The sequence below is a fragment of the Denticeps clupeoides genome, unplaced genomic scaffold (genome assembly GCF_900700375.1).
Source record: "Denticeps clupeoides unplaced genomic scaffold, fDenClu1.1, whole genome shotgun sequence".
In the NCBI taxonomy this organism is placed as follows: domain Eukaryota; kingdom Metazoa; phylum Chordata; class Actinopteri; order Clupeiformes; family Denticipitidae; genus Denticeps; species Denticeps clupeoides.
Genome location: NW_021629780.1, coordinates 22,704 through 33,385, shown reverse-complemented (window position 1 = coordinate 33,385; position 10,682 = coordinate 22,704). Strand labels below are relative to the sequence as shown.

The 10,682-nt window shown below is 45.2% G+C and overlaps 1 protein-coding gene across 1 annotated transcript; it reads right to left on the bottom strand.

Annotated features, from left to right (window-relative positions):
* Positions 1-1,047: 1,047 nt before the first annotated feature.
* On the bottom strand, positions 1,048-10,297 carry LOC114773851 (coagulation factor XIII A chain-like). Its single transcript, XM_028966026.1, has 16 exons — positions 10,182-10,297; positions 8,943-9,143; positions 8,672-8,860; positions 7,171-7,419; positions 6,914-7,032; positions 4,716-4,823; positions 4,359-4,533; positions 4,138-4,276; positions 3,946-4,049; positions 3,773-3,861; positions 3,531-3,684; positions 3,065-3,346; positions 1,906-2,066; positions 1,570-1,706; positions 1,390-1,495; positions 1,048-1,296 (listed from the first exon to the last, which is right to left on the bottom strand). The coding sequence occupies exons 2-16, from the start codon at positions 9,121-9,123 to the stop codon at positions 1,261-1,263; spliced, it is 2,229 nt and encodes a 742-aa protein (XP_028821859.1). The 5' UTR covers positions 9,124-9,143; positions 10,182-10,297; the 3' UTR covers positions 1,048-1,260.
* Positions 10,298-10,682: the final 385 nt, after the last annotated feature.

Sequence of the window (10,682 nt, the reverse complement as noted above, 5' to 3'; positions counted from 1 at the left end):
TGTCTAAAGGAGGAAGGAAGGAAAATGCAGGAAATACCTGTGAAATATTAAGGAAATATTAAATATTAAGGAAATATTTCCTTCTAAGGTTTTTAAATAAAACATCAAGTAGTGAAACTTTTTACTTAAGATTTGACACTTTTTGAAGTTAACTAAAGGGTCTTAAGGGTAAAAAAGGTGAAGTTTCTGGGTAGCAATGGGCTGCCTGTGGAATATTACGTTGCCTTTTGGGACATCTTTTGCAGCTGACCCACTGACTGAATTTCCTGGACAGTCACCAAGCCTGTATCATTCCTGGAAGGAAGATGAAGGACAGCTACTACAACAGATGGGATTCCCTGGGAGGTTTCTAGACTGGGCGGGACTGCTACATGCGTTGCAGGATCATTTTTTACAGGAGCCGGTCGAGAGTGATAAATATCCGCTCTGGTGTTCCCCGGGGGTGTCCGTTATCCCCACTGCTGGCATGGTTTTACCTGGCGGGCTGACAGCAAGATAGTTCATAAAAATATATCTAAATAAAAATTTACACTCAACTTGACTGACTGGTATGGAAGGGTGTTGGGTGCAAAACTCTGGGCTGTGGTGCACTCCCGAGGCATGCCAGCCAACCCAGACTGTCCCCGGCCAGGGTGTGGAGCGACAGTGGGGTGCGGCATGGCAGGGGACCTGCTGGCATGACCTGGCGCCATACAATTCCTGAGCCTGCCAGCAGGGGGCATCCATACACTGAGTTACTGGCTAGCATTGAACAGGGTGGGACTCTGGCTCAGCCTCAGCAGTCCTAAAAATGGCCATCTGGACCTCCCTTTTACCTTTTTATTTTGTAACAAGATGAAAAAAAAGACACTTCACCTCCAATCGGAGGACACGTCTCCAATCAGTGCTGTCCCTGTACCGATTGTAAGGTGCTCTGGATAGGGGCTTCTGATAAATTTGGTAAAAAAAAAGAAATCTTGACTGTCTTGTCTTCTTAGGATGGGGACAACGGCATATTTACAAGTGTCCTGGGGTTAATTACATTTGACAAATGGATTTGTGAAAGAATAGATTTAGGTTTTTTATTTATTTTTCTTTTTTGTGAATTTATTAAAAATGGAAATGTAATGTTAATAATTACATTTGTATTGTGACTGGAACTAAATCCTGGCGAGGATTTTTACTTTCTGCACTCGATGCCACACCTCTGTGAACTGCTGAGGTAAATCTAGTTTTTATTACATCAGCATCAGACACTTTCAGTTCATCATACGCATCTCCTCAGTTTTCGATGTGGACATCCACCTCTCCAGTCACCTGTTAACACGTAGGAGATCATTTTTATACTCGTGAACGTGATTTGTGGCAGAAAGTGTGTGTGTGTGTGTGTGTGTGTGTGTGTGTCCTCACCTGTCTGAGAGCGTGACAGTCCAGACTGGCCATCAGCTTTGATGGTCCCTGTCTGCGAGGGATGAAGCTCTCTGTCCATGATATTGTGGTGCCAGGAGCAATCAGCCTGTAACAGACGTCACGGTTCCTTACACGTCCAGAACCCCGTAGCCGGACCCTGACCGTGTCACCAGCGCTCACCTGTACAGTTTGTTGTGGGGTGACATGACTCCGGGTCCTTCAACACGCACATGCACGTTCTCCAGGCTGAACTTGAAGTCATTGGTGAACTGCACAGTGACCAGCATCTCCTCGCTCACTCGAGGGGTCCCAGCCACCTGAAGAAGACAGGATCCATCAGACCAGTCGCTCTTCTGTATCCATGGCCTGTCATGGTGGCCACTGCTCACCCAGGGTGATGGATAAATACAGAGGACACGTTTCACCGTGTCACCATGTGCTGTGCTGCAGTGTCTCACCATGACAATCACTTCACCTTCACTAAGCAGCAGTGAATGAAGTGTAAAGACCCCTGACCTGGACCAGGAGTCGTGGCTTGTGCAGGGTGATGACACGCATCGCCGTGACGATCTGACCCGTCTCCTTCACCTTCCCAGTGGTGATGAAGTGCAGATTGGCCTGTTCCACCAGCTTCCCCATGTAGTCCTCCGGACGAACTTTAATCACCTTCCGCTCGGCTGAGAAGAGCAGAGGAAGCGGAGAGCCATCAGCCAATCACACAGCAGCTTTCCTTCCAGCCCATTCTCCTCGGTGTGGAGGTCCTGTTCACATTCCATACGTGAACTGACGTTATTTCACTACATTCTGTTTGTTCATTTAAATCCTGTGTCATCAAACATTCATTTGTTAAATGTAATTCATTTTTATGAGACATTTCATAAAGGATTTGTAGCATAATAAAATGTGCAAATGAATTTTTGAATTTTTCTTGAATTTTTGACAGATGTATTAATTAAATTGAACACATGGATTACCCTCCTCTGATTCAGTGTAATGTTGTAAATATTGTAATTAAGAGCTTTGACATGGATCACTGGTCTTTTTAACCAGTCACTAGGACCTTGAGCTTTGAGAAAATATCAGCTAGAAAAAGTCATTGCAGACTATAGAGTGCACCTATATATCATCATCATCATTTATTTCTTATATAGCCCATAATCACATACAGTACGTCTCAATGGGCTTTGACAGACCCTACAGTTGACGCCCTCCACACTTCTGCACACAAGGAAAAAGAAAGAAAGGAAGAAACGTTGGGAAGGAGTGATAGAGAGAGGGACCCCCTTCCAGGGTAGAGTGAGCCTGCAAGTGGTGTCAGTGCAGGGCTGGTGATGGTACGTCCAATAAGAGAAGTCCTACAGTTGTAGGGTTGGAGAAGTCCAGGATGTAGTCCAGCGTCATGGTCTACATTACGTGTCCATAATGATGCTACTGGTCCATTTGAAGGTCCCTGAAGCTGTAGTTGTTATATTTAGTTGTATATAAGCTGCACCTACTAATTTTTAAAAGAAATGGTAAATAAATAAGTCGCACTTGTGTATAAGCCGCAGGAGATGTTAATGGAGCAAGATGGTGTTGTAAAGTTGATTGAACTTTCTTTAAAGATGTACGTTGCAGAATAATTACAGGCCAGGAATGGAACTGGTGAAAGAAATCACATGAACATTGTTCTCACCATCTCCCGCCCGGGGGTCAAGAGTCACCGTGGGGCTCTGGAACAGGATCTCAGCACTGGGCACGCCCGTGTAGTAGACCACGTAGCCATTGGTATAGGCCTCCACCGTGCGCCGCTGCCCACTGCTGTTACGGAAGTCCAGCGCCAGATCGAACCCGGCACCCACCTTCACCTCCAGGGATGGAATGTCCAGTGCCACATCAGCCACGGGAGGGGTGACGTCCTGCCTCCTAACTCCGTATTCCTCAGCTTTCTCCAACACGGTGCGCTCCTCTGCGCTCCCTGGACATCAAAACACAGGCCTGAGCCGGCAAGCTCTACCCAGCAGAGGGCGCTGCAGCGCCACCACCACCGAAACTTGCTCTTCTTGGTGAACTGAATGAATTCAGCTTCTCTGCAAGTTTGGTTTAGGGTCAGTGAGAGGTGTCTGGAGCATGAGAGCTGCTGTGCACCATGAAACACGCACCCTCGGGAAATTTGTACATGCTGGTGATGTCACTGCGGCCATTGCTGCCAGGGGCCTTGGTCAGGACCAGCCGGCCAACGTGACTGGTGTTCACCTTCACTGGCGTCAGCGTGCCGTCCCGGCTCCTCTGGTAGAAAACCACATCGCTGTTCACCTGAGGGTGCACCAGCAGTGATAGTGAGGGCTTTTCAATGGTGTTCACTCAATTAAATACTTAATTACTATAAAAAATCAGAGTTTACCTCTGCAAATACAAAGGGAGCATCGAATGGGTAGCAGACCATGCCGTGCTTAATGGCATAAACTGATGCAGGACCACATCTGTACATACCTGAAACACACACACTCACACTCACATATATTATATTACATCATATTATACTATATTTGTATTATATATTTGCATTTCAGTCACCATCGCTGGTCTCCTGGGGTGTAGCATCCACCACCTGCCACCCCCCGAAGCCCTCAGGCAGGTCTAGCCGGGCCATGTAACACTCATTCCAGCAATGGTAATTCCTGAACACACACACACACACACACACCGTTTAATCTCAGGCGCTTTTCTGGAACTGCACTCTGCAGCTGACCTCGAGAAATCTCCTACCAGATGGAGTCTCGGGTGCGGGAACGGTCCACCTTCCCGTTCTCGTCCAACAGGATGTCCGTTTTCAGGTTGCCATCATTATCATGGGCAGAGAAGAAGTTGGTGACAACCCTGGCCGGAATGCCCAGGCAGCGAAGGACTGCAACAGCCGACGGGAAACCAGGTTACCCTCAGCTCAGCTACAAGGTTTAAAATTGAAGGACGGGGCTTCAGGTCCTCACAGGTGTTGAAGACGGCGGCGTAGACCCAGCACTGGGCGTAGCAGACAGGGTCTCCACCGTTGGCGTAGCTCAGCAGGATCTCCACGCTGCCTGTCCAGGAAGTGGGTGCCACGCCGTACATGTAGTCCCCACTCCAGTTGCCAACCAGGACCCCTTCATCATCCTTCGAGTTAATCTGGGGACCAGACACACAGGCAGGATCTCCGTGGAAAATGTGTGGAAAAGGGGCAAATCAGTGGGGTGTGGGTACAGGCTCCATGTTTCTCCATCCCCTGAAAGTTCTGAATGAATTTCATACAGCTTACAAATGGGACATCCTGCCAAACCATCACCTGGCGTCGATTCCATCACACTCACCATGGCAGAAGCCTTCCTGGCAATTTTAACTGGGTCTCCTCGGTTGGTGATGGGCAGGGCGCCCTTGTCCATGATGAACAGGCAGGCATCCAAAATTCCAAACTCAAACTGCAGCACACACAGCAGAGGTTTTCATTAACGTATCACGTAGCATCTGGGTCATCAGGCTCTAAACGCAGACGTACTGATCCAGAGAACGCCAATGATCATCACAGTTCCTAACTCCACATGAACAGACCACTTTTTAAAATGGTCCACACCCAGGGAACTCAGACACAGGGTCGATATTCCCATCTTTTTAGCCAAGCATTCCATAACCGTTAACCCTTATTGAGCCTTTTAGTTTGGTTAATATTGGCAACAGTAAGAAGTGTTGTTTTCATTTATCAAATGTAAATGATACTATAATGTAAATGATACTCTTCTTCTTGAGAACATTAAAAAAGAACCAGCTACCCACTACCATCCTGTTGAACTTTTACCGCTCTACAATAGAGAGCATCCTTACCAGCTGTCTCACAGTGTGGTATGGAAGCTGCACTGTTGCTGAGCGTAAGGCGATGCAGCGGGTGGTGAAAACTGCCCAGCGCATCACAGGGACTCCACTTCCATCCATTGAGGAAATCCAGAGGAAGCACTGTCTGCGTCGAGCTCACAGTATTCTTAAGAACTCCTCCCACCCGGCCCACGAACTGTTCTCTCTCCTGCCTTCAGGCAGACGGTTCAGGCCACCACGGACAAGAACCAGCAGACTTAGGAACAGCTTTTTTCCCAGAGCTGTTTCCTTGCTGAACTCCTCTGCCCCCCCCATACACTCTTGATAATCACTGCACTGCACATATCACTTTGTACTGCACATATCACTTTATGTATAGCACATATCACTTTATGTATATATATATATAACTTAACTTATTTGAACTGTATCCTGCACTTGCTGCTTATTGCACTTCTGGTTAGACCTAAACTACATTTCGTTGCCCTGTACTTGTACATGTGTAATGACAATAAAGTTGAATCTAATCTAATCTAATCTAATACTATAAATGACAAATGTCATGTTTTAGTTGTTATAATGTGTTATAATGTGACAAGGAATAATTTATTAGATGTAGATTTTTTTGCCACCTTGTCGTGGTCGGGGGGTTTGTGTGCCTCAGTGACCCTAACGCAGTCTTCAGGTCGGACACCCGAGTTGGACATGTCTTAGGGTCCATTTACATGACAAAAAAATTTATCCAGAGCACCGTAGAGACTCATCCGTAGAGACAATTTTGGTTGTGGTTAATTATCTCACGAGTTGCTATTGATCTCAGAGGTTTTGCTGGATCCCCAAACCCTCCCACTGACATACGAATCATACGGAAAGTTTGTGATTTCTGAACGCTAATTTACTATGCAAATAGTAGAGCCAAGCCAATGAGAAAATGAGCCCGGACCCGACCCAACATTTACGGCTCTACTGCCTACTTGAGAAATGCTAACAGTGATTGGATTTTTAGCTGGGGTGTGGGGGATCAGAGCATGGAGGGGTGAACTAGAGGGGAAAGACACATACTATGATGCTCATCTCACATAGGCTGCCCTTGATTGTCCACCGGGGCCATTGTTGCACTCGACATGTACACAGGCGTCCACCATAACCACTTGGTCCCAGCCACGCGAGCCTTAAATGTCTCTAGATCCTGGTTCCCGGCAATGAGCCTCTGATCAGAAATCTACCAGAGTAGCATCATGGTGGACACACACTGTGGACCAAGACACAGGACCTGCTCTGCATTGTCCAGTACCTTCAAACATTGAGCCCATTGAGACATACTGAGACATTGAGCTCATTGAGACAAATGTGAATTTGTTCAAAATTCACATTTTGGGCAAAATAAGAAATACATGTTATTGTTGTTACCTGGGGAGGGGCGGAGTCAGTGTGATTTAACAGACTGACTTCCATAAAGTGTTACCTGTAACATTTACAGCATTTATCAGACAATCAGTAGTTACAGGGGACAGTCTCCCTGGAGCAACTTAGGGTTAAGTGTCTTGCTCAGGGACACAATGGTATTAAGTGGGATTTGAACCCGGGTCTTCTGGTTCAAAGGCGAGTGTGTTACCCACTAGGCTACTACCAACCTGTAACGCGGAGTAGACACATCTTAATACACATACTGTACTGTACTGTACTCTGGCTGCAGGTTTACCTGACCGTAGTTCCAGGATCTCTCAGACACATCATCATAGGCGCCGTGGTAAATAATGCCCAGTTCGTTCAGAACACACTCCGTCCTCTCCGCCCCATCTTCCAGGTATACAGAGTCATCTGGGAAAAAAGACTCTCACATCTCAGAACACCACGTAGTGTTATTATCATCCAGACGGTATAATAATACTTGAAGGTGCCAGGACCAGACCTCATATGAGGCTGGATAATCAGAAATCAGTAAAGAACAGTTCAGACCTTTCACCCAGGGATTGAACAGAATGTAGAGTTCCCGGCTGGGGTCCTTTTTTGTCCTGCGAATGCCGTAGGGGGTCACCACGGCAACATACATGCCATATTTTCCCACGATGCAGTCTGCCCTGGGTAAGATGCCCATGGTGAGCACATTGTCGCTGGTGTCTAGGACCCGGCCACCCCACAGCTTGTTCCGCTCCTCACTGGGAAACACCGGGATGTAAGTGCCCTTACTGTACTGGGGGGTCGCCCCTGGTGGACAAACACAAGTAAAATGGTGAATATAACACAGGGTACAAGGCCACTGCAGACACTTTCTCCTCCAAAATGCCATGGTTGATCCGTTTCTGAAGGAGTGTAAAAGGTGAGTAGATATATGCAGTAGTCATGCAAAACTATAACACCAGTACAACTACCTGTACTAGTAAGTAAAATTATAACAGCAGTACTAGAACCTGTACTAGTGAGTAAAACTATAACACCTGTACTAGAACGTGTGCTAGTGAGTAAAACTATAACGCCTGTACTAGAACCATTACTAGTGAGTAAAACTATAACGCCTGTACTAGGACCTGTACTAGTGAGTAAAACTATAACACCAGTACTAGAACCTGTACTAGTGAGTAAAACTATAACGCCTGTACTAGAACCTGTACTAGTGAGTAAAACTATAACACCAGTACTAGAACCTGTACCAGAGAATAAAACTATAACACCAGTACTAGAACCTGTACTAGTGAGTAAAACTATAATGCCTGTACTAGGACCTGTACTAGTGAGTAAAACTATAACACCAGTACTAGAACCTGTACTAGTGAGTAAAACTATAATGGCTGTACTAGAACCTGTACTAGTGAGTAAAACTATAACACCTGTACTAGAACCTGTACTAGTGAGTAAAACTATAACGCCTGTACTAGGACCTGTACTAGTGAATAAAACTATAACAGCTGTACTAGAACCTGTACTACTAAGTAACACTATAACACTGGTAGTCATGAAGAGGTCTAAAAGACTTTCCCATGTTATCATCTTTCATTCATTTTTCAGCCAACAAAGGAAATGTTGTGAGGAAGAAGAGTTTAGGAGGAACTGATGACAGATGAGAGTATTGCAACAGCCTGGCCTCTCGGATATGAAGAAAGGGTCAGCAATTTCACCCTCAGCAATCACCTGCAGGAGACTCTTCAAAGAAGAAGTAAATTGGTGCCAGGAGGAAGTAAAAAGAGATCTTCTGCTGAGCTGGAGGTTCTTAAGATATTCATTTGATGAACTTGAATAACCTTGGTTACTGGAAGGAAAATCATTGTGGGTTTTTAGAGGAGTTGTGAGAATCCAGAAGGATCTGAAGTGGATGATGATATGATAGTGGTGATTAGTGTGAAAACTGTGATTGTGATGAAAGTGTAAGCAAAGTCATTCAGAATCAGCTGACTTCATGACCATAAACAATGCTATGAGCCAGTTGGAACGCCAGATGCTGAGTTACTGAAGTGTAACTCACCAATGACAAACTCCAGAGCAAATTGATCCTTGCTGGGGTCATGGGGTCGGTTGAAGGTGATGCTGATTTGGAACTCCTGCCCCCGGCGAACGATGAGGCCTTCATTGGCGTAGCGGTCAGTGTGGTGCTGCTGCTTGTTGACCTCCTCTGGTTCCTTCAGCATATTCACATCCCAGACATCCAAGTAATCTGCAGTGGAGCAAGAAAAAAGCAAGTTCCTGAGACAGATACCATAGGAACCAGAAAAACCTAGAGAACTTCGCCCATTCACCGGTGAGGGGTGGCGGCCCGCGGGGCAGCAGCATGAACGGCTCAAACTCTGGCACCTCCTCCCCCACAGCATTAGAGCTGGCGATGGGACCAACGCTGCGCCCGCGGATGGACACCTGAGGGCGAACGCGGGTTGTCGCCATGGTTTCAGTTGCAGGAAGTGGGGCTTTAGGCTCAGCCATGACAACAGGTCTGGAGCTGACTGCCAATCAGGATCAAAGCAAAAAGTAAAAAAAAAACATTGACTCCGCCCCTTCCAAAGTAACAAGCCGTATGGGTGGTACACAGGGAACAATCAAGCGGTCCATATCAGCCCCATCTTAATATGAACCCAAGAACACTTGTACTAGGACCTGTACTACTGAGTAACACTATTACACCGGCACTTGAACCTGTACTACTGAGTAACACCATAACACCGGTACTAGAACCTGTACTACTAATTAGAACTATAACACTTGTACTAGTACCTGTACTAGTAAGTAAAACTATAATGCCTTTACTAGAACCTGTACTATTGAGAAAAAAACACCTGTACTAGGACCTGTACTACTGAGTAGCACTCTAACACCGGCACTAGAACCTGTACTACTGAGTAACACCATAACATCGGTACTAGAACCTGTACTACTAATTAGAACTATAACACTTGTACTAGTACCTGTACTAGTAAGTAAAACTATAATGCCTTTACTAGAACCTGTACTAGTGAGAAAAAAAACACCTGTACTAGGACCTGTACTACTGAGTAAACTGTACTAGAACTTGTACTAGTGAGTAAAACTATAGCACCTGTACTAGAACCTGTTCTACTGAGTAAAACTGTAATGCCTGTACTATAACCTGTACTAGTGAGTAAAAATATAACACCTGTACTATAATGTCTTCTACTGAGTAAAACTACAATACCTGTACTTAGAACCTGTACTACTGAGTAAAACTGTAATGCCTGTACTAGAACCTGTACTACTGAGTAACACCATAACGCAGGTACTAGAATCTGTTCTACCAAGTAAAACTATAATGCCTGTAATAGAACCTGTTCTACTGAGTAAAAATGTAACATGCAGTGTATTACATATGGTGATGATACATTGAGCTGTGGCACACACACAAACATTCACCATTAAACCAGAATAAAAAATATGAAAGTTTTAGCCTTTCTAATTCTGAGCAGATTGTCCTGGTCCTTTCTACAGATTACTGAGAGGAGAAGAGAGGAGGTGAGGAGATCACCAACCTGACAGAGGAGAGAAGCCGTCTGGTAGGTCTGGAGCTCTGGACTGGTGTTTGTCGGGCCCCTTCTGCTTCCATTTATATCCTGAGTGGGAAGAGCTGCATGTGTGTGTGTGTGTGTGTGTGTGTGTGTGTATTCTCATAAATGTATTCATTAAGTCTGTTACAGTAGTCATACAATAGTCATATGAAATAGTTCATCAACTCTTCTCAGTCTGTATATTAATTTACTCCTTTAATTTACTTTCATCCAAAAAATAACAGTGGTATGTCTTTCATTCCTAAGAAAGTCTGAATTCTGGGATGTTTTCTGAACATTTTTAATGAAGCTGTATTTAGGTGTATGAAATTAAATCCAATGTACAAAAAAATGTAGTAATTTTGCTCATTTGAATGGATATAACGGCTCAATACTGATTATTTGCAAGATCCAAATTGGTTGGATTCGTTTGTTAGGCCTTGAAGACAAGCGCGTCCAATCTTGACAAAAAGGTGTTTCCGAGGG

Excerpts from the sequence above, each read along its gene's own strand:
- LOC114773851 (XM_028966026.1), bottom strand. The coding sequence starts at position 9,123 with ATGGCTGAGCCTAAAGCCCCACTTCCTGCAACTGAAACCATGGCGACA. Across the intron at positions 4,277-4,358 it reads CGCCGCCGTCTTCAACACCT|TCCTTCGCTGCCTGGGCATT; the intron begins GTGAGGACCTGA and ends CGGCTGTTGCAG. Across the intron at positions 3,347-3,530 it reads CATGTACAAATTTCCCGAGG|GGAGCGCAGAGGAGCGCACC; the intron begins GTGCGTGTTTCA and ends TTTGATGTCCAG.